Source organism: Bubalus bubalis, chromosome 18, assembly GCF_019923935.1.
Source record: "Bubalus bubalis isolate 160015118507 breed Murrah chromosome 18, NDDB_SH_1, whole genome shotgun sequence".
NCBI lineage: Eukaryota > Metazoa > Chordata > Mammalia > Artiodactyla > Bovidae > Bubalus > Bubalus bubalis.
Genome location: NC_059174.1, coordinates 55,148,684 through 55,171,820, shown reverse-complemented (window position 1 = coordinate 55,171,820; position 23,137 = coordinate 55,148,684). Strand labels below are relative to the sequence as shown.

The 23,137-nt window shown below is 47.4% G+C and overlaps 1 protein-coding gene across 9 annotated transcripts in view; it reads right to left on the bottom strand.

The window, feature by feature from the left end:
* Nucleotides 1-1,172: 1,172 nt before the first annotated feature.
* The window catches only part of TRPM4 (transient receptor potential cation channel subfamily M member 4), a 42,924-nt gene continuing 20,959 nt past the window's right edge, over nt 1,173-23,137 (bottom strand). For 3 of the 9 annotated variants that reach the window (XM_025269485.3, XM_044930862.2, XM_025269488.3), the window contains 13 exons: nt 21,064-21,193; nt 20,742-20,887; nt 19,070-19,182; nt 18,638-18,715; nt 14,046-14,477; nt 6,033-6,165; nt 5,678-5,852; nt 5,278-5,499; nt 2,613-2,873; nt 2,262-2,394; nt 1,979-2,051; nt 1,784-1,889; nt 1,173-1,542 (listed from right to left, as the gene is read on the bottom strand). In XM_025269485.3, the coding sequence (XP_025125270.3) occupies nt 1,538-1,542; nt 1,784-1,889; nt 1,979-2,051; nt 2,262-2,394; nt 2,613-2,873; nt 5,278-5,499; nt 5,678-5,852; nt 6,033-6,165; nt 14,046-14,477; nt 18,638-18,715; nt 19,070-19,182; nt 20,742-20,887; nt 21,064-21,193 (2,007 nt within the window). In that variant the 3' untranslated portion in view covers nt 1,173-1,537. Of the gene's footprint in view, nt 1,543-1,783; nt 1,890-1,978; nt 2,052-2,261; nt 2,395-2,612; nt 3,127-5,277; nt 5,500-5,677; nt 5,853-6,032; nt 6,166-14,045; nt 14,478-18,637; nt 18,716-19,069; nt 19,183-20,741; nt 20,888-21,063; nt 21,194-23,137 lie in introns of those variants that run through there. The other 6 variants (XM_006044606.4, XM_025269486.3, XR_003104721.3 and 3 more) reach the window with 6 other exon arrangements.

The window sequence follows — 23,137 nt, the reverse complement described above, 5'->3', positions numbered from 1 at the left end:
TGGAGAAGGGATAGGCTACCCACTTCAGTCTTTTCAGTATTCTTGGGCTTCCCGGGTGGCTCAGACAGTAAAGAATCCCCCAGCAATGCAGGAGATCTGGGTCGCAAAGAGTCCGACACGACCGAGCGCATAAGCACATCACAGCAAGTGCTCTTTACAGCCCTATGGACTGTAACCCACCTTCTCCAGGCAATAATACTGGAGTGGGTTGCCATTCCCTTCTCTAGGGGACCATTTTCTAGCTCTGTGACTTTGTGTGAGTCACATAATTTTTATTGTGCCTCAGTTTTCCAATCTGCAAAATGGAGACATCAGCACTTACCTGATATGGTTTTCATGAGAATTCCTTGATTAGCACCCGTGAAGCACTTAAACACAATGCCAGGCACACAGCACTCTTATTAGCTGTTGTTGCCACCATCGTCATTACTGATGATATTACTACTTGGGTTACTGAGAACTGACTCGGTTATCTTCCAGAGATAGCTGGCTGCCACAAAACACTTGGCAATATTTCAAAGCTACTCTGCACCCAAAGTGGCAGACAGTTGGAATTCCTCCAATTTGGAAAAAGGATGTTTTGGTTTTCATTTTTGGATGTGTGTTGTTGGTGGCTTTCTTGCTATTTTACTAATAATTGCTGTCAGTTCAGCCTTGTCATTACCAGTTTAGTTTGTTACGGGTTGTTTAGTTAAATGGCATGTATAATGATGCATATTTGCCTCAATTCCAGGCGTGCGTGGCCTGCAATTTTCCACTAATTAGACTTTTTAAAGACACATATGCAGTTATCTACTCAAATTTGCATCATCTGTTCCCCTATTGCCAAAGCAGATGTACACAGTGCCCACCCACCCCTCCTCCAGGAAATAATTTGCTTTTTATCTCCAAGTTCTTTTTGCACTGGTAGGCAGGAATGGGTGTTGGGGGGTACAGATGGATGGGGTTCTTGTCCCACTGAAGTGAGAGTCATCAAGCAGTGCAGACAAGAGGTGCTGGGCCTGAGTCAGACAGGAGTAGTGGGGCTGAGAGGAAGAAACAGCCCCGGTGAGACCTGAAATGCAGTAGGAGCAAATGGACCAAGGACCCCACACACACCCCCGCTTCAGCTGCCATCCCCAAAGGATCCAGCCACCCACCAATCCCCAAAGAATCCAGCATTCAGACCCTGCTCCTCTCAAATGGCTTTATTTCCCCAGTGTGGGGAGCTGTGATTGGACTCTGGTCCCTGTGCCACAAGGACCCGGTAGCCTTCTCCAGTCCAGCGGGCTGTGATACAGCCCTCAGAGAGGGAACGCCTGGGCTCCAGAGGCTCATCCTCCCAGAGTAGGGCTGGTTCTGGGAGGAGCCAGGCCTGCCGTGGTTTGCATGGATGACACTCCCTGAGTGACCCTGACAGCATCCAGGTGGTAGTCCACGGGCATCCGGTTCACCTCAAAGACAAAGTCGCCAGGTGCAGGAGTCAAGGACATGCTAGGCCTTACTCTGGGAGCAAAGCTCCCTCTGGCAGCTACTCCTTGACGTCCACCAGCAGGGCTCAGTCTGGGGGAAGAAAGGAGAGAAAAGAAGCGATGGGCATAGGGAGGAGGGCATAAAAAATAGGAGACTGAAAAAAAGAAAGATGCACAAAAAGCCCAAAGGAGACCAAGAATGAACCAGGGGCAAAGGAAGGCCAGTGAAAGAGAGAAACACTGAGATATAGGAAGAGACCCAGAAAGCAAGGACACAGACGTAGGTGGTGACAGACGCCAGACATACACACAAGTAGACGGTAAACACTGACCTTTGGGCCCAGGTGGGACTGGGGGGGGTGGTCCCCCTGGGGGAAGCAATGCAGAACGGCTCAGGGCCTCAGCTACCCAGCCCAGGACGCGGGTACAGTGCTGGACCTGGGTAGCAGCGGAAGACATCAGGGCACCTGACTGGAGTCTGCCCCTCACCCTAGCCGTCCTCCTCCAGCCTGGCCCGGAGCCCTCACCTCCAGTTCCAGCCCTTTCAGACGCTGCTCGTACTCGCGGATCTGTCTCAGCTGCTTCAGTGCTGTGTCCACCCTGGGGATCCAGGGTTTTAGGTGGGTGCCAGCAGCCTACCAGCCCCACCCACCTTGAAAGACCCGCCCCCCGCAGCTCTGCTTTCCTCCCTAGCGTTCCAGGACGCTGCCCCCGTAGACCTCCCCTCTAGCCTGGGCTTTTGTAGGAAGTAAATCACGAGATCGATACCGGAGGACAGAAGCCCCGCCCAGAGCCAGGCCCCGCCCTCACTTCTGCGACGTGCGCTTCAGACGTTCAGAGTTGCTCTCCCGTTTGTCCCGAGCACGCGCCAGCAAGAAATTCTCCTTTTGCACTGACTCCCACGTCAACAGCCTCCGCTCCGCTTCCTTCGAGAGGTAGACCCCTGGACAGTGGGGCCAGAACAGAGTCAAAGGGACTGCCCATCCTCGGGCCATGCCCGCTCCTAGACCCAGCTTCCCCACCCAAAACCTCGAGCTTCAGTGATCTCCCAGACTGCACCTCCTCAGCGTTTTTGGTCTTCCACTAATACCCCACGCCCAGCCCCTTGACAGACTAAGCCCTGCCCACTAGTGCTCCTAAGCATCCTCCTCCTGCGTATACATGCTCTTGTTTCTCTCCAGGTTCCGCCCCCTGAGTTTCTCTCTTTTGGATCAAGCCGGGCTCTCACGAAAATGCTCGAAGTCTGGGGATGGTGGCAAGCGCGCCCGGCGCCTGCGAAATCGATGGATGAGGGAGCGCACGTGCGATATGAAAATAAGAGGCGGGGCCAGTGCGGGCCGAGAGTGAAATTCCCGGATGAGGCTGTAGCGCTGTGCCTTCCAGTAGAGGTCGCTGTTGCCCTGCACTTTGCCGAAGGTATGGCTGTAGGGACCAGAGATCAAGAGTCAACTAGAGGTAGAGGCGCCCCTTGGAAAAGCGGATCAAGATTACCTGTCAGGCAATATCTGTTTGAAACCCAAGGCAGAAGGCAGATGTCAGGATTAATAAAGTCAGAGGCATTTGGTAGCTGGGTTAGGAGGCTCCAGAGTCGGATGTCAGAGATGAAGTTGGGAAAGCTAACACGAATTAGGTAGAGATTGGAGTCAGGTTCACAAGTCAGCCTGGACACAAGTAACTACAATAAAAAATGAAAATGGGGACATTACTATCAACATTATAGAATCCTACTAAAAACCATTATGTGTGTGCTAAGTCGCTTCAGTTGTGTCCAGCTCTTTGCGACCCTGTGTGTAGCCTACCAGGCTCCTCTGTCCATGGGATTCTCCAGGCAAGGCTACTGGAGTGGGTTGCCATTTCCTTCTCCAGGGGATCTTTCCCAACTAGAGATGGGACCAGTGTCTCTTAGGTCTCCTGCTTTGGCAGGCACATTCTTTACCACTAGCACCACCCGAGAAGCCAAAAACCATTATAAGAGAATGCTATTTATAATTGTATGCCAACAAATTAGACAACCTAGATGAAATGGAAGAATTACTAGAAACACACAAATTACCTCAACTGACTCAAGAAGAAATAGACAATCTCAAAAGACCTATAACAAGTAAAGAGATTGACTCACTAATCAGAAATGTCCCAACAAAATAAGCCCAGGACCAGATGGCTTGACTGGTGACTTTTACCAAACATTTAAAAGAGAATTAACACCAGTCTTTCTCAAACTCTTCCAAAACACTGAAGAGGAGAGAACACTTCCCAACTCATTCTGTGAGGCCAGCACTACCATGATGAAATCAAGGTGAAAGTGAAAGCGAACTCACTCAGTCGTGTCCTACTCTTTGCGACCCCATGGACTACAGCCTACCAGGCTCCTCCGTCCACGGGATTGTCCAGGCAAGAATACTGGAGTGGGTTGCCATTTCCTTCTCCAGGGGATCTTCCCGACCCAGGGATCGAACCTGGGTCCCCACATTGTAGGCAGGTGCTTTACCATCTGAGCCACCAGGGAAATTAAAGTCAGATAAAAATATCACGATTATAGACTAATAGCCTTTATGAATATACATGAAAAAAATCCTCAACAAAATACTAGAAAACTAATTCAACCACATATTAAAAGGATTATAAGTGGGATGTGTGCATGCTAAGTTGCTTCAGTCGTGTCCGACTCTTTGCAACACTATGGACTGTCGCCTTCCAGGCTCCTCTGTCCAAGGGATTCTCCAGTCAAGAATACTAGTCAGTAGGAAAATGCAAATCAAAACGAAAATGAAATAACAAGTTCATGCCCACTAGGATGTCTATAACCTCTTAATAAGGAAAGCACCTATTAGTAAGGATGTGGAAAAGCTAAACACAGAATTAACACATGACCCAGCATTTTATTCTAGAAATAAAATCAAAAGAAATAAAAACAGAGACTCAAACAGATATGTAAACACCAATGTTATTGCAGCATTATCCCCAATAGCCAAAAGATGGAACAACCCAAGTCTCATTAGATGAATGGATCAACTAAAGGCCTTTTATCAGTACATCAGTATTGTTCAGCCATAAAAAAGAATGGAGTAGTGGTCCATGAAAACATTATGCCAGACACAAAAGAACAAATACTGTATGACTCTACTTACCTCCAAGAGGCAGAGTCATAGAGACAGAAAGTAAAGTGGAGGTTACCAGAGACTGGAGGGGAGGGGAAAATGAGAAGTTATCCCTTGCTTAATGGTTACACACTCTGTTTGGAGTGATGAAAATGTTCAGGAAATCGTGGTGGTGGCTGTATAACGTTATAAATGTAATTAATGTCACTGCATTGTACACTTTAAAATGGAGAAGGTGGCAGTTTTTATGTTATATATATATAGCCATAATTTAAAAAATTTTAATCTTCAGCCTGGACTCAGAGAGTGGATCAGATTCCAAAGTCCAGGTCAAGAGCACACTCTGGCTGGATTTGGGAACAAGCCAGCATTATATTTTAATCAGAGTTCAGAGACTAAAACTAGAATTACTTAGACTGGGATCAAAAATTATGCTGGGGTCAAGGGTTAAGCTGGGATCAAGAGTCACTCTGGGGTCAAGGGTCATGCGTGAGGCCAGATCATCAGAGAGCAGTAGTGAAGTCGCTCAGTTGTGTCCAACTGTTTGGGACCCCATGGACTGTAGCCTGCCAGGTTTCTCCATCCATGGGATTTTCCAGGCAAGAATACTGGAGTGGATTGCCATTTTCTTCTCTTGGGAATCTTCCCAACCCAGAGATCAAAGACGGGTCTCCCGCATTGCAGGCAGACTCTTTACCGTCTGAGCCACCAGGGAAGTAGGGACTCACCTGAACATCGCAATGAGCAGATTGAGCAGCAGGATGTTGGCCACCAGCAGGAAGACAACAAGGAGGAGCACCACCAGCCAGTTGGCATAAAGCGAGACGCATTTGCCAGAGAGGGTCCCTTCGGGGTGCCCCCATGAGCCCTGCCCCAGTGAACAGTTGCCGTGCTCCATGAGGGCCACTGTGAAGGGAGACAGTTAGCGATGGAGCCAGAGGGACAGGGACCTAAGGAAGACAGAAATCCAGAGGGTGGAGGAGAGCAAAGACCCGGGGAGAGGGAGACAGAATCCCAGAAAGAGAGGGGGACAGAGACGCAAAGAAGAAGAGGGAAGGGTCAGAGACCCAGAGATAGGGGAGGTGGAGGGGGCCTCACTTGGATGTCAGGTCCTCTCATCCTCCTTACCGTCCATCTCCCCCTGAGGGATCTGCCCAAAGATCTGCAGGTAGGGCCGGTAGAAGACGCGGCGCAGGATATTCGGGAGGCTACGGTCCTGGGGCCTAAGGAGTCCCTCAGTGGCCACCCCGTAGGCAACCAGCCACACGCCGAGGAAGAAGAGGAAGAAGAACACATCCTTCACCTGCAGAAGAGGAAGATGAGACCAAGCCTGGCCCCGCCCTTCCCTACTCTAGCCCCGTCCCAGTACCCTAAGCCCCTCCTCCTCACCAGACGCTCAGTTACAGCGAATCCGTGACAGCTTATTGGCCCCGCCCCTTTCATCCTCAGGCCCCGCCCACACCGGCGCGACCCCACCCCTCACCATCTTGCTCACGATGACGATCTTGGGCCCCAGCTGTTTGTTGACTGTGAAGATGTGCAGCAGCCTCAGCGTGAAGATCATGAAGTCAAGGCAGAGGACAGTGCGGCCCAGGTCATACAGTCCCGGGGTCAGCCTGGGTATGGGGAGACGTGGCAGACGTCACTCAAGGGTTACAGGGTGCAAAGAAAGCCCCGAGTCTTCCCAACACCAGACTGAAGGTGAGGATGTGGCCTCTCCAGGGCCAGAACTGGGACACTCCCCACTCCAATTCACCTGGGGTTTACTCAAAATTTGGCACCGTGACACTGCCAAGCAGGGCTTCGCAGGGCGCTGGTACCCATTAAATAATGGCTGTATGAAAAACGGCCTTAGCAAAAAGCTGGGAGGGAGGTCCCTATAACATCAAGTTGGGAAAACTGCAGGTATATTTGCCCAACCTATAAATGGCAAAATATGGAGCCTTCCAGCAAACCAGTAAGCAGAAGACAATGAACCTAACAGGAAAATGGATAAAGGATAAGGACACACAATTCACAGAAGAAGGTCAAACAGTGAATAATGTTAGCAATCCCTAAGGGGAAAATGAAAATTATATCCCTATTTTGCATCATCGTGTACTTCAACTTTGAAGGAATTAAAAACCTAAAGTTAAAGGTAAGACATCAAATCTTAATAAGAAAATATAGAAGAATTTCTTCATGAACTTGAAATAAGATAACTGTCATTAAGAAAAAGAGTCCTATATACAAGACACAAAATCATGGCAAAAGAAAATACTGAAAAGTTAACTACTTTGAAATATAAAACTTATGCATACTACGAGATAACATAAATATGATGGACAGAGATAGGCAAAATTTTCTGCCAAAAAATGTGTAGCCTAAATTTGGTCCTGAGGGAGTACTAGACAAACTCCAATGGAGGCAAATTCTACAAAATAACTAGTCTGGACTGATTGTAAAAGTTAAAGATGGACTGTAAACCTGTCCCAGATTAGAGACAATTAAGGAGACGAGACAACCAAAGGCCACATGGAACCCTGGATTGGCTCCTGACCCAGAAAAAGGACATCTGTGGACAACTGATGAAATTTAAATAAAATCTCCCGGTTTTGATAATGTAAGATGTTAACATTTGGGGGATCTGGATGAATGGTGTATGGGAATTCTTTGTGCTGTTTCTGCAACATTTTTTATAAGTCTAAGGGTTTTTCAAAATGAAAAGTTAAAGAATAAAAAATGTTTAAAGAACATATGAAAGTGAAAAGACAAGTTTCAGACTGTGAGATGATATTTAGAACAAAACCACCAAGGACTGGGATCCAGAGTATAAGAAGAGCTGCTGCTGCTGCAAAGTCGCTTCAGTCGTGTCCAACTCTGTTGACCCCATAGATGGCAGCCCACCAGGATCCCCCGTCCCTGGGATTCTCCAGGCAAGAACACTGGAGTGGGGTGCCATTTCCTTCTCCAATGCATGAAAGTGAAAAGTGAAAGTGAAGTCACTCAGTCGTGTCCAACTCAGCAACCCCATGGACTGCAGCCTACCAGGCTCCTCCGTCCATGGGCTTTTCCAGGCAAGAGTACTGGAGTGGGGTGCCATTGCCTTCTCCAATAAGAAGAGCACCTACCAAAAAATATATACATGCATGAGATCAGTTCAGTTCAGTTCAGTCGCTCAGTTGTGTCGGACTCTTTGTGACCCCATGAATCGCAGCACGCCAGGCCTCCCTGTCTATCACCAACTCCCGGAGTTCACTCAGACTCACGTGATGCCATCCAGCCATCTCATCCTCTGTCGTCCCCTTCTCCTCCTGCCCCCAATCCCTCCCAGCATCAGAGTCTTTTCCAATGAGTCAACTCTTCGAGTGAGGTGGCCAAAGTACTGGAGTTTCAGCTTTAGCATCATTCCTTCCAATGAACACCCAGGACTGATCTCCTTTAGGATGGACTGGTTGGATCTCCTTGTAGTCCAAGGGACTCTCAAGAGTCTTCTCCAACACCACAATTCAAAAGCATCAATTCTTTGGCGCTCAGCTGTCTTCACAGTCCAACTCTCACATCCATACATGACTACTGGAAAAACCATAGCCTTGACTAGACGAACCTTTGTTGGCAAAGTAATGTCTCTGCTTTTGAATATGCTATCTAGGTTGGTCATAACTTTCCTTCCAAGGAGTAAGCGTCTTTTAATTTCATGGCTGCAGTCACCATCTGCAGTGATTTTGGAGCCCAAAAAAATAAAGTCTGACACTGTTCCCACTGTTTCCCCATCTATTTCCCATGAAGTGATGGGACCAGATGCCATGATCTTCGTTTTCTGAATGTTGAGCTTTAAGCCAACTTTTTCACTCTCCACTTTCACTTTCATCAAGAGGCTTTTGAGTTCCTCTTCACTTTCTGCCATAAGGGTGGTGTCATCTGCATATCTGAGATTATTGATATTTCTCCCGGCAATCTTGATTCCAGTTTGTGCTTCTTCCAGCCCAGTGTTTCTCATGATGTACTCTGCATATAAGTTAAATAAGCAGGGTGACAATATACAGCCTTGATGAACTCCTTTTCCTATTTGGAACCAGTCTGTTGTTCCATGTCCAGTTCTAACTGCTGCTTCCTGACCTGCATACAGGTTTCTCAAGAGGCAGGTCAGGTGGTCTGGTATTCCCATCTCTTTCAGAATTTTCCACAGTTTATTGTGATCCACACAGTCAAAGGCTTTGGCATAGTCAATAAAGCAGAAATAGACGTTTTTCTGGAACTCCCTTGCTTTTTCCATGATCCAGCAGATGTTAGCAATTTGATCTCTGGTTCCTCTGCCTTTTCTAAAACCAGCTTGAACATCAGGAAGTTCACGGTTCACGTATTGCTGAAGCCTGGCTTGGAGAATTTTGAGCATTACTTTACTAGCATGTGAGATGAGTGCAACTGTGCGGTAGTTTGAGCATTCTTTGGCATTGCCTTTCTTTGGGATCAGAATGAAAACTGACCTTTTCCAGTCCTGTGGCCACTGCTGAATTTTCCAAATTTGCTGGCATATTGAGTGCAGCACTTTCACAGCATCATCTTTCAGGATTTGAAATAGCTCAACTGGAATTCCATCACCTCCACTAGCTTTGTTCGTAGTGATGCTTTCTAAGGCCCACTTGACTTCACATTCCAGGATGTCTGGCTCTAGATGAGTGATCACACCATCGTGATTATCTTGGTCGTGAAGATCTTTTTTGTACAGTTCTTCTGTGTATTCCTGCCACCTCTTCTTAATATCTACTGCTTCTGTTAGGTCCATACCATTTCTGTCCTTTATCGAGCCCATCTTTGCATGAAATGTTCCCTTGGAATCTCTAATTTTCTTGAAGAGATCGCTAGTCTTTCCCATTCTGTTGTTTTCCTCTATTTCTTTGCATTGATTGCTGAGGAAGGCTTTCTTATCTCTTCTTGCTATTCTTTGGAACTCTGCATTCAGATACTTACATCTTTCCTTTTCTCCTTTGCTTTTCGCTTCTCTTCTTTTCACAGCTATTTGTAAGGCCTCCTCAGACAGCCATTTTGCTTTTTTGCATTTCTTTTCCATGGGGATGGTCTTGATCCCTGTCTCCTGTACAATGTCACGAACCTCATTCCATAGTTCATCAGGCACTCTATCTATCAGATCTAGGCCCTTAAATCTATTTCTCACTTCCACTGTATAATCAATACGAGATCAGTGTACACAATAAATTAACTGGGACAGAGAATATGAAAAGACAGGTGACAAAATACATGTGCCATTAGATATGAAAGGTGCCCAACTTACCCAACTAGGAGTCTTGGATGCATAAATTAAAACAAGGAGAGGTCCTTTTTGCCCATCAGATCGGCAAAACATGTAAGGGTTAAATGGAGAGCTACAGACTCTCAGATTGAAAATATCAGGTATCATCAAGCATGTCCTCAAGGGGGCAGTGTCTTACCCAGATGGTGGGTGTGTAGCTGAAAGAAGCTATTTTTCCAAGGAAAGCAATGAACCTCAAAAATACACATGCCCTTTGACTCGCAAAGTGTACATCCACGATGTAAACTTTTATAACTTTGGAATAATAAAAAATTAGAAACAACTGAAATGTCCATCCAGAAGGGACTGGCAAAATAAAACGGTTCATTCATTCAATTCTGGAGAATGCTGGAAATTTGTCCTGTGTAAACTGAGATTTTTGGTCTTTTTTTTTCCCCATGCAATAATTCTTCCCCCATCTAGAAAATGATGAGCTTGACAACAATATCTAAAATATCAGTGGTATTCCTAAAGAACGTTAGCACATGGCCTTAGTCCTTTCCTCTCAGAAGATACTTGATACAAAATACGAGGAATAAACAGAAGCACAATGTTCTATAAAACTTTCTTATCTTGCTGTTTGAAAAAATTATTCATTTCAAGTGACTTTGTACCATTTTTAACACAGCACAGAGGAACCATGCCTCTCAATGTGTCAGAATATTTAAAAGAATAGAGGGTCATCGCTGTCAACTGTCCAGATTATGAAAGGGGGCGTCAGGATCCTTCATCCCCTATAAATAGTCACTAGGTTGTGACCACAAAGTTCTTTGCTGTCTTCAAAAGCAGCGGTGTTCTAACAGCTAATACTTTATTTTTAAAAAATATATCATCAGAGTACTGGACTCAGAGCAGCTAATATCTGATTAAAACTTCATGTTATCTCAAGTAGAAAATGAAAGACACTTTAGAGAGAAATATTTGGTCTGATTCTCTCTCTTGAAGTTCAGAATCTTTGTCCCACTGCCTCATGAAAAGAATTCATTCATTCATTAAATCTGGCAAGGAGAAGTCTTTCCTGGCTGCTTTAGCTGGCAATGACTGGCTAAAGCCCCTTCTTCAGGAATCGGATGCAGCATTTTTAAAGAATAAGGAATATTTGCAAATACTAACATGGAAAGAATGTCAGGGACATATTATGGAGAAAAAGAAGAGGTTGCAAAAGAATACATAACATATAGTATCTTTGACAGAAAACAACAAAATTCTGTAAAGCAATTATCCTTCAATAAAAGAATGAATTTTAAAAAACATATAGTATCTTCTGTGTATAGAAGAAGTATGTAAATGCATAGAGAAAGAACAGGCAGGATGTTCACGGAACTGTTGATGGAGGTAACTACAGAGAAAAGGAGGAAGCTTGGGGGGAAAAAAAGGAGAAATCTTACAATGGCTGAGGAAGATAATTGGTTTCTGTTTTATTCTCTTCTACACTGGGACATAATCTTGTTCAATAAGGATGTCCTTCTGCATTTCTTTTGGAATAGACTATATTCAGAGATGTTTTAAGTTGCTGGGAGATGAGACATACGGGGCTTGAGGAGTTTATAATCTTGCATTGAGAAGAGAGACACAAAAGCCATGATCTAATCTCTATGGCGGGGAGCTCTCAGGATGTTAGGGGAACACAAAGGAGAGACCCAGAGTCTGAGAAGAAAAAAGGAGTTTCAGAGACACAGACAGTAAAGCTGAGGCAGAAAGGAAGTACAGAAGGCTGGCCTGGCCAAGGAGAGGAGGGAAAAGCGTTTCAGGGTCGGGGAACAGCATCTGCCAAGACCCAAAAACAACATAATGTATTCCCAAGAATATTTTGATTTTCCTTTTGCCCTCTCTCTGGGCACCACACAACATGATCTAGAAACTATAGAAGAAATGAACTAACATTACTGCTAAGTCACTTCAGTCGTGTCCGACTCTGTTGACCCCATAGACGACAGCCCACCAGGCTCCCCCGTCCCTGGGATTCTCCAGGGAAGAACACTGGAGTGGGTTGCCATTTCCTTCTCCAATGCATGAAAGTGAAAAGTGAAAGTGAAGTCGCTCAGTCGTGTCCGACTCTTAGCGACCCCATGGACTGCAGTCTACGAGGCTCCTCCGCCCATGGGATTTTCCAGGCAAGAGTACTGGAGTGGGGTGCCGAACTAACATTATATACACATATGTCCCAACCTGGGCAACAGAAAATACTTCAGGGTAATTCCCCACAATTTGTTTTATTAATTAGCTAAGAAATAAGCAGAAAGTCAAGATTTTTATGGAGTAAGTGAAAGTCACTCAGTCGTGTCCAACTCTTTGCGACCCCATGGACTGTATAGTCCTTGGAATTCTCCAGGCCAGAATACTAGCCTTTCCCTTCTCCAGGGGATCTTCCCAACCCAGGAATCAAACTGGGGTCTCCTGCATTGCAGGCGGATTCTTTACCAACTGAGCTATCAGGGAAACCCTGATTTATCAGGGGGTAAAAAGTTGATAAAACACTCAGGCTTCCCTGATGAAATTTAAAACTATGAAATTTGACCCAGGAAAATCAGACATGACAGAATTAAAGTCACAAAGTAAAATTCACAAACATAGTTTGAGCAGATTTTAGCAAAATCTGAAATGGATTAAAAACACGAGCACTGAACCAAATACTTGTAAAACTTTACTCGAACAGTAATCAAACTGAAGTAATTTCAGAAACTGAAAAAGAAAATAATTGAAGCTACTTTCACCACCCTGCAATATAAAATTGATCAAGGCAGTTTAAAGTAACTAGAAAATACTTCCTTGGTAAGAATCTGTCAGTCGAATTCTGATTACCATTTTATAATCATGCAGATTCAAAATACCGAGGATCAAGGTCAAAGCCACTGGCCTTGTGAAGAAGGAATTGCAAGTAGTTCTCAGAGAGGCTGAAGCGTAGATGAAGAAGAGAGAAAGGAATCAGAGAGGCACCCCTGCAGAGAAGGGCAGACCCAGACCAGGTCCAGGGACTGTGGCGTGGCGCCGGGGAGCCCCGAGAAGCAAGGGAGCTCTGAGAGGCCAGCCCTGGGTATAGAAGGCCCCTTGCAGACCCTGTAGAGGATGGACTAGGGAGGGAAGAGAATGGGGTCCAGGAAGCTGCGCGAGGGTCCAGGTGCGACAGGCAGCCATGGAGATGAGTTAGGGATGGGACAGAGGAAGTCAGGGGACCTGAGGATGGGGCCTGGGACCAAAGACTGTAAGGGAAGAAGAGGGAGAATGAGAGGGTGGCTCTCGGTGTGTGGCCTGGTGTCTGGGGGCCAGGACAGGGGTGCAGCTGCAGGGCCAGGCTGAGGACTAGAGAAACATCTTGTGAAGTCCAGATCTATTAATAGAACAAAGAGCAGTGGGATTCTCATTTTACCCCATCAGCCCCAAAGCCAGATACCCATGTGTGAGCAAACGACTTACAGAACATCTTTAGCCAGTACTTTCAATCAAGGTGGGATCTGAGCTTTTTTTTTTTTTTTTAAGAAAAAATGTTGGGCACCTTTCATATCTAATGGCACATGTACTTTATCACCTGTCTTTTCATATTCTCTGTCCCAGTTTTTAATTTATTGTGTTCACTGATCTCGTGCCTGTATATATTTTTTGGTAGGTGCTCTTCTTATACTCTGGATCCCAATTCTTGGTGGTTTTGTTCTAAATATCATCTCACAGTCTGCAACTTGTCTTTTCACTTTCATATGTTCTTTAAACACTTTTTTTTAAGAAAAAAAAAAGTGGAGTTGTTTTAAAATTGTGAACCACCATACTGTACATCTGCAACGGATACCACAGGTGGCTCAGTGGTGAAGAATCCGCCTGCCAATGCAGGAGATGCAGGTTTGATCCCTGAGTCAGGAAGATCCCCTAGGGAAGGAAATGGCAACTCATTCCAGTGTTCTTACCTGGAAAATCCCATAGACAGAGGAGCCTGAGGGACTACAATCCATGAGTCGCAAAGAGTCAGACACGACTTAGCAACTAAACAATAGTACCGTACGCCTACAACTGATATAATATTGTACATCAATTACACGTCAATGAAAAAAAAAGAAAAGAAGAAGCAGAATTGTATTTAGCTGCTGCCTGCCTCAGAGAAGCCAAGAGTTGAGGCCCCTAACCCCGCCCCTCACCTCCCATCCCCACCCTCCCACCCCCAGGAAGGAAGGGTCAGAGGTCGTCGTGGGCAGGGCATGCACGTCGCAGGGCACTCACCTGCAGCCCACGCCCAGAACGAAGCAGGCGAGGGCCACCAGGTCGCACTGGTTCCAGGCGTCAGAGAGGTAGAGTTGTAGGCGACGGCGCAGTGGGGCCCGGTGGGAGTCTGTCCCGGGTCCCCCCATGGCCAGGCTGCCCAGGCCGCTGCCCAGGCCCTGGCGGAACTCCTCGCAGAGCAGGGTGAAGGCCCAGAAGTAGAGCAGCAGCTCCAGGACGCTGGGCCTCTCGGGCTCGAAGTCGATGAGCAGCACGCGCGCAAACAGCAGCAGGAAGAGGAGGTAGCTGACCACATTGCCCATGAAGGCCGTCACCGGCGCCCCCCAGAACTGCGGCCAGCGGCGCAGGCGTGGCAGGCACCCCCCACAGCAGTCCCTGCGTCTGGGCGGCCTCAGTACCCCCAAGGGCATCTTCTCAGGAGGCTCTGTGGCCCTGTGCGGGAGAAAGGGGGAGAAGGGAGGACGGCTCACTCTGATCTCTGCACCTGACTTTCACCACCATCAGGACTCTGAGCTTTCTGACCCTCCTCATCCCGCTTTCCAGTCAGTCCCCACCTTCATGCCTTCGGACGCCCTCCATCTCCTCGAGTTTTGACCTCTGATCTAATCTCTGAAATCTACCTTCAACACTGCTGAGCTTCCACCCCTGACTTTCCCCACCCTTCTGACCTCTGGCCTCTGGCCTGACCTCTGACTCTTGTCTGGCTTTTGGCTCCAAGTCCCTCTTCTTTCACTCTCACAATCTCTGGCTCTCTGTCTGACCTTGGACCATCTACCTGACCTCTGGCCCTCATATATAACCTCTGACCTCCTCATTTCATGACCTTGGTTCCCCAGGTTTGACAATTCTGTTAACTACAGTTGGTACTTGCCATCTACCTCTACAGGGCTTCCCAGGTGGCACTAGTGATAAGAGATGCGGGTTGGATTCCTGGGTCAGGAAGATCCCCTGGAGAAGGAAATGGCACTGAAAATGGCACCCACTCCAGTATTCTCGCCTGGAAAATTCCATGGACAGAGTAGCCTGGTGGCCTACAGTCCATGAGGTTGCAAAGAGTCGGACACTGAAGTGACTGAGCACACATCTGCCTCTACAAGGATTAAATCAGGCGCTGCTGCAGCTGCTGACCTTCAACACCCCTTGAAGGGAATTCAGGGTGGAGAGCAGGAATGAGGCACTCTGTGCTCTGGGGAAAACTGGCAGAACAGGTTTTCAGATAGATATTTTCAGATGCTGATCTTATGAACCCAATTCTTGCATCTCCTCATATCTAGAAAAGCACCAGATTCCTTCATGGAACTCCACCCTGAAAGTTAACTTCTGACCCACAACCAATTGCTGATTATCCAGCTGCGTTTTCTCAGTTAATTCTTCCTTCCTGATATCTGATCTCTCACTGTATAGCCCTACCTGAATTCTAACCTTCTTGGTCCACTCATATCTCTGGCCCTTTTCACCTGAGTTCTGATACTCTTCCCAGTTACATCCTAATTCTTAATTCTGATCTCAAATCAGAAACAGCAAAATGAATACTACTACAAATAATAAATTCAGAAAGCTAACAGGAAAAATAAACTGGCTTGGAAAGGCATCCTGTCTTTAAAAAAAAAATAAAAGCAGAAAGGAAATCCCAAAGTGGAGACAACCCAAATGTCCATCAACTGATGAACAGACAGATAAAAAAAGGTAGTGGATTCAAACAATGGAGTATTATCCAGCAATTAAAAAGGGATGAAGCACTGATACATGTTACACAGTGGATAAATCTTGAAAACATGATGCTGCGTTAACGAAACCAGTCATAAAATACCACGTAGTATATGACTCCATTTACATGAAATATCCAGAACAGGTAAATTCATAGAGACAGAAAATAAATTAGTGGTTGCCTGAGGCTGGGGAAGGGAGGAGTGGGGAGCAAGACTGTTAATAGATACAAGATTTCTTGCTGCAGTGATGAAAATATTTTAAAATTAATTTTGTGATGATTTCACAACCCTGTGGATATACTGAAAACGACTGAGAATTGTACGCCATAAATGGGTGAGCTGAATGTATGGGAACTATATCTCACTAAAGCTGTTCTAAAACAAATAAGCAGAAAGAACAATAACAGTTAAAGAAAGTGAGCTGCAGAAAGAAGAACTAGTGACTTCCCTGGTGGTCCAGTGGTTAATGTCTGCCAATGCAGGGAATACAGGCTCCTAGAGGCTGCGCTCCACAAGAGAAGCCACCGGAATGAGAAGCCCGCGCACGGCAACTAGAGAGCAGCCCCCACTCATGGCAAATAAAGAAAGCCCTCGCACAGCAAAGAAGACCCAGTGCAGCCAAAAATAAAGAGTTTGAAAAAATAAAGATTAAAAAAAGAAAGGAGAATTAGCTCCCCAGTAACAGGAAAATATAGACCTGGTAACAAAAATATGTGGTGGGTCAGAATGCTCCCCAAAGTCAGGCATCTTAAATCCAAGCAAGACACACACAGATCCCTGGATACTTCACTGAGGGAGCACCAGGAATCTGTCCTTTAAGAAAGTTCTCCAGGAAGGTGGCTCTCCACAGTGGCTAAGAGCACAGATTCAGGAACAAGAAGATCTGGGTTCAAATCCCACCTCCCACCATTGACCAGTCAATCACATGATCTGAGGTGGGTGACTTAATGCCTCAGTTATTTCATCTGTAAAATGGGGATAACAATAGACACGATAGCATACAATTGTTGAGAGAAGTAAATGAGCTGATTTCAAAATGGTTTAGTACACTGGCTGCCTACTGTAAGTGTTCTATAGCATCATCTATTTTTTTATATTTATTTTTATGTACTTATTTGGCTGTGCCTGGTCTTAGTTGCAGGATGCGGGATCTTCGATTTTCACTGGGATCTTTAGTTGTGGCATGCAAAATCCTACTTGAGGCTTGTGGGATCCAGTTCCCTGACCAGCGATGGAACCCAGGCCTCCTGCATCGGAAGCACGGAGTCCCAGCCGCTGGACCACCCGGGAAGTCCCCATCATCTCTTGTTGTCATTATCATATGGTACAAATGTTGGGAACTCACCAGGCAAGGACACCATTATGGATCCTGACACTGGAACCTTCTATCTAATTTATTTCCGGTTTTTTTTTTTTTTTAGTTTCCTCTTCTACCTTGACAAATATTTTATATTCTTTGTGCATTATCTAAAAAAAAAGTATACATACTATATTTAAATTTGACTTCACAGTAGGCGGTGTGTTTTACAGACTTCTGGCAGCCTGACTATGTTTCTAACAGTTACCAGAAACATTTTATTCTTCTAGAATATTGGGGCTGAGGTTCCTCCCTTTTCCTATTCAAGTGGTTAAAGTAGAGATGTGTGTGTGTATATGTTAGTTGCTCTGTCATGTCTGACTTTGTGACCCCATGGACTGTAGCCCACCAAGCTCCTCTGTCCATGGGATTTCCCAGACAAGAATACTGGAGTCGGTTGCCATTTCCTCCTCCAGGGGATCTTCTTAACTGCGAATGAGTACATTGTATTACTGTGGACCAAATATTTTGGTTCCCTCCCAGTGGGAGAATTAGGAGCTAAGGAATTAGCATATGACTAGTTTTTGCCAATGAAATGTGGGCAAAAGTGACGTGTCACTTCCAAGTGGAGGCTTTAAGGTCCAGTACCTCCCTGGTTGCCACTGGGGCTTCCCCGGTGGCTTAGACGGTAAAGAATCTGCCTGCAATGCTGGAGACCCAGGTTTGATCTCTGGGTCAGGAAGATCCCCTGGAGAAGGGAATAACTACCTACTTCAGTATTCTTGCCTGAAGAATTCCAGGGACAGAGATGACTAAGAGACTGACACACCTGGTTCTTGTCTCTTTTCCTGCTACCATGAAACCAACAACATCTCAGCTAGAAGGTGCTTGCTTATCCCAAAGTGGAGACCATGTAGAGCAGAGCCACAAACAACCCCAAAACAGAGCATGAATGACAACAAAATCCTCACTGTTGCCAGCCTCTGAGAGTTTGGGATGCTTCGTCACTGCAGCATCACCCAACCTAACCTAATACCATACAACCTTCTTTTTATAGAAAAGAAAGTTGAGGCTCTTGGGTGGAGCCACTTACAAAGTCAAAGTCAGGATTTGAACCCAGGTCTGCTCGACTCAGGACCAAGTCCTTCATGCCTCTGTTCTGCAGAATTACCAAAGATTGGTAAGTATTCTATTGCATTTGCTTAGGGCTCTGATTTTGAAAACACCTTCATGGGTACCACAGCACGGAGATTAAGAGCAAAGTTCTTGGAGACAGAAAAATAAAAGTGGCAAAAGATCCCTAAATGAACCAAATCCACCCAGTTCTACTTGCTCTGTCGAGACAGAAATACATGTAGCATGAAGCAAATTGATTGCCAGTGAGGAACTCCTTAGCAGCAGAACCAAACCGAGAACCAAGCCTTGAGCTTGGCATCTGGGAAACCTCCTTGGTGTTTTCAGTGGCTTCAAGAAACCCCCATCTCCTGAAGCCCCACGTCTCCCCTCTGGCCTTGTTCCCAGTGCCTGGTGCTCCTGGGGCTGCCCCGGGTGCCCCCGCCCCTGTGAGGTGCTGCTGCTTCACTCACTCGACAGGCCCTTCCCCATTGATGTCGCCATCCACGTCAAGCATCGGGTCCTTCTGCGTGGGCTCCTCATCTGACTTCCTGGCGTGGAGGGACACCCAGAGTGAGGAACAGGGGAGAGGGAGGGTAGGAGAGGAGTTCTCCAGAGAGACCCAAACTCAGCACCCAGAGACACGGCAGGAAGGAGAGGAATTACCCCAAAGGGACCTGCCCCCAGAGCCCTGGTCAGAAAGCAGAGGAATCGTATAGAGTCCCCCGAAAGCTTCCCCTCCCGCAACGTGCCCCCAGTCTTGGGGAGGGAAGGAATGAACATGGTTAGGGAAAGCACTAGACAGAGCACGTAGAAAGGCGGCCAGAACTGAGCAGGAAGGAGAGGCCGATCACCCCACCCCACCCCCAATCCCGCCTCCTGCCAATCTACCCCCAGGGACTGACCTGAAGGTGATGAGGTCGGTGTAGATGAGTGGGGGGCAAAAGAAGGCAAGAACCAGGGCCCAGATGGGCGTGGTGCTGTCCATCTCCCCCCACCACTTCTGTGTCAGCAGAGACTGCGGGGGTGGGGAGGATTAGGAGCCTGAATCTCCCCCGCAACCCCCTCCCGAAGACCCCAGGCAAGGATTGGACCCGGCTCCAGAGCCCAGGGCAAATGCTCACTGCAGTGGTGGGGCTGGGGGCGGGGGGACGGAAAGGGGTCAAAGGCAAGGGCCACCTGTCGCAGATTTTAGTAGCGTTAAACAGCCAACATTTGTTAACACAATACACCAGATATTGGGCTAAGCACTTTGGACAGATCAGCTCACTTAAGCTTCACCACCCCCCCAGGAGGACAGGTACTATTATTTTCTCCTTTTCCATAGATGGGGCACAGGGAGGTTACGGAAGGGGTGAAAACTGGAACCCAGGAGTTTAACCATCATTCAGAGTAAAGGACTCTGGGAAAGTACTTGAAATGCCAGCAAGTCATTCCGCCAGTGAAGGTGGGACTCCCTGCTGCGTAGGCAAACCTCATACTCTGGGTGGGACTCACTGAGCCCCTGTCAGATTTAGACTAAGGAAACCAAGAGAAGTTTCAAAATGTCAGGATTAAGGACTTCCCTGGTGGGTAGTCCAGTGGTTAAGATTCCACATTTCCACTTCAGGGGGCGTGGGTTCGATCCCTGGTCAGGGAAGTTCCACGTGCCACTGTGTGCCCCCCAAAAAAGAAAGAAAATAGAAACTGACAACCAGAATGCAAAAATGCGGGGCTGAGTACAAATAATGAGGTACGAAATTTACTCCCAATTATCAGAAATAAGTCTTTTTTTTTTTTTTTTAATGTCAGGATTAGCAGAATGGGAGAGACAGAGGGGCACACAGAGCTTCCCAAAGGAAGGGTAGGATTCCCTAAACCAGAGTTTGTCTCCACCTGGAACACTAGGTAATTAATTGTCCAGGGACGCCGTTCTGATTGTTGAAACCTGGAAACGGGGACCTCTCAGGGAAGTGGGAAGGACTTCTTGTGTGAGAGGCGGGACTTCCTACTAAAGTCACCAGTATTCCTGTATCTGGAATAGAATTTTTTTTTTTTTGGCCACATTGCACAGGCATGCAGGATCTTAGTTCCCTGATCAGGGCTCAGACTTGTGCCCCGTGGCAGTGGAAGCACAGAATCCTAATCACTGGACTGCCAGGGGATTCCCTGGAATAGAACTTTTAAAAAAATATTTGTTTGTTTTATTTATTTGGCTGTGTCTAGTCTTAGCTGTGGCACGTGGGATGTTTTAGTTGCGGCATGTGGGATCTGACTCCCTGACCAGGGATCAAACCCAGGCATCCTGCATTAGGAACGCAGAGTCCTAGGCATTGAAGCACCAGGAATTCCTGGAATAGAACTTTCTAGAAGGGTGTGCTTTGCTGTGGGAAGGTTGGCTTTCCTCTGGCAGGGTGTGGGGCTTCTTTGGGGAAGAGCAAGCTTTCTGGGTGAGGGCTGAGATTTTCTGGAGGAGGGGTGGTTTCCAGGAAGGGGGTAAAGACCACGGACTGCCCATAGTCAAGACCATGGCAGGGGCTCATCCTCCAGACTTCCCAGAGTCCAGCTGAGGACTGTGTGGGTGTCTCAGATGCTCACCTGTACCCCATCCTGGGCAAAGAAGGCACGGGCATCCGCCTGTGTGGCAAGCTGCAGGCAAGTGGCATCACCCCAGAGTGGGCAGCGCCGAAGCAGCAGGCGGGCGGACCGTTCCTCGCTGCTGCGGTAGCATTCTCCAAAGAGGTCTGGGTGTGGGACATTCGTGTGAGAGGGAGGAAGAGTTGTGGGAAGACAGTGGGAGGGAAGAGATGAGGGGATTGCAGGGGAAGGGGCAGGGTTACTAGAGAAGGAAGGGGGAGACTTACAACCCCCCTTCCTGGCTGCTCCCTGTAGTGCCCCCAGGCACCCATACCCCACACACCAACACCCAGCCCCTCGAACTTGGCCGCCAGATCCTTCCTCCGCGCTGCCTCCTCGGCCTCAGTCTCCAGGCGCCCCAACACTCGCAGCAACAAAGAGGCCCCAAGAGCTGAGGCCACAGAATTGGAACCCTGGAGAGACAGAGACAGGGGGTCATGGGTAGGGACAGAGTTTGAAGTGAGATTCATGGAGGTGGTAGAGAAGATGGGAGGAAAGCTTGTGATCAAGAGAAGGGACAGAGGCCAGAGGTCATCAGAAATTAACCAAGGGAATCAGAAACCAAGGATGTCTGCAGATGGATCTGGAAGAAACTGGACGTCAAGGGAACATGTCAGAAGTCAGATGGTTCAGAGACTGCCCGGGCTGGGCTGGAATTAAAAGGACATCAGAGCCGGGAAGCAGTCAGAGGTGTCACCTAAAATGGCAGAGGAAAAAGGAAGACAGCATCTCACGTCTTGGCCAGACCTGTTGAAATAGAGCTACACGCTCAGTCCGACTCTTTGCGACCACGTGGACTGTAGCCCACCAGGCTCCTCTGTCCAGGAGATTCTCCAGGCAAGAACACTGGAGTAGGTTGCCATTCCCTTCTCCAGGGGATCTTCCCGACCCAGGGATCGAACCTGAGTCTCCTGCATTGCAGGCAGATTCTTAATCACTGAGCCACCTAGTAAGTTGAGAGAGATGGCAGAGGCTGCTGCTGCTGCTAAGTCGCTTCAGTCGTGTCCGACTCCATGCGACCCCATAGACGGCAGCCCACCAGGCTCCTCCATCCCTGGGATTCTCCAGGCAAGAACACTGGAGTGGGTTGCCATTTCCTTCTCCAGTGCAGGCATGCATGCTAACTCGCCTCAGTCGGAGAGAACCTCAAAACTTGGTCCCTCCACAACGGCAACAAATAAGCTGGCTAAAAAAGAAAAAACTGTCGGGATCAACTTTTTCAGAATTCTGGAATCTAACATAAAATTTACAACAAACAGGAGAATGCTTAATGAAGAAAGATTTCAGTAAAAGAGCACTGTGACATTTTAACTAATCCACTTATCACTGCCAATTCCCCAGCACAGTGGTTGCCTTGAAAAAAATAGCCCATATTCCTGCTGCAGCTTGTTGTTATCAGAGGGAACAACTCAGATCTTAACTCTTTTTTTTTTAATGTCTATGGGATCTTCCCGGATCAGGGATGGAACCCATGACTCTTGCACTGGCAGGCGGATTCCTTACCACTGAGCCACCAGAGAAGCCCCAGATCTTACTCTTAAATAACTGTGGTTGCGTGTATCAACCTAGCTGGTGGCTCTCTGAAGGGACGGCTCAAGGGCTGGCTGTTGTTTCACTGTTCTTACAGCTTCCCCCAGAGCAGAAGTGGCTTCCCAGGTGGTGTTTAAAAACATTAAAGACAAACGTATTAGCCTCGGCTCCTTGACACAAATAATAAGAGTCAAGGCAAGCAAGACATACTCTGAACAACCCAGGAGGGCAGAGGGAAGCAGCAGGGAAAGGGGATGCTTGGGGGAGTGAGGGCTTTAAAAAGCTCCTACATGGGGCTTCCCTGGTGGCTCAGTGGACAAGAATCCACCTGCCAATGCAGGAGAAACAGTTCGATCCCTGGTCTGGGAAGATCCCACATGCTGCAGAGCAACTAAGCCCATGTGTCACAACTGTTGAGCATCTGCTCTAGAGCCGGAAGCCTGCACACCTAGAGCCTGTGTTCCACAAGAAGAGAAGCCACGGCAGTAAGCCCACACACCACGACTAGAATGGAGCCCGGCTCGCTGCAGCTAGAGAAAAGGCTGTGCGGCAACAACTTGTGACGTGCGTGCGTGCTCAGTCGTGTCTCTTTGCCACCGCATCGACGGTAGCCTGCCAGGCTCCCCTGTCCATGGAATTTTCCAGGCAAGAATACTGAAGTGGGTTGCCATTTCCTACTCCAGGGGATCTTCCCAAACCAGGGATCGAACCCACATCTCCCAGGTCTCCCGCGTTTCCCAAGTCTCCCGTGTCTCCTGCATTGACAGGCAGATTCTTTACCACTGAGCCACCAGGAATACAGTTAATAAAGACTCAGTGCAGCCAAA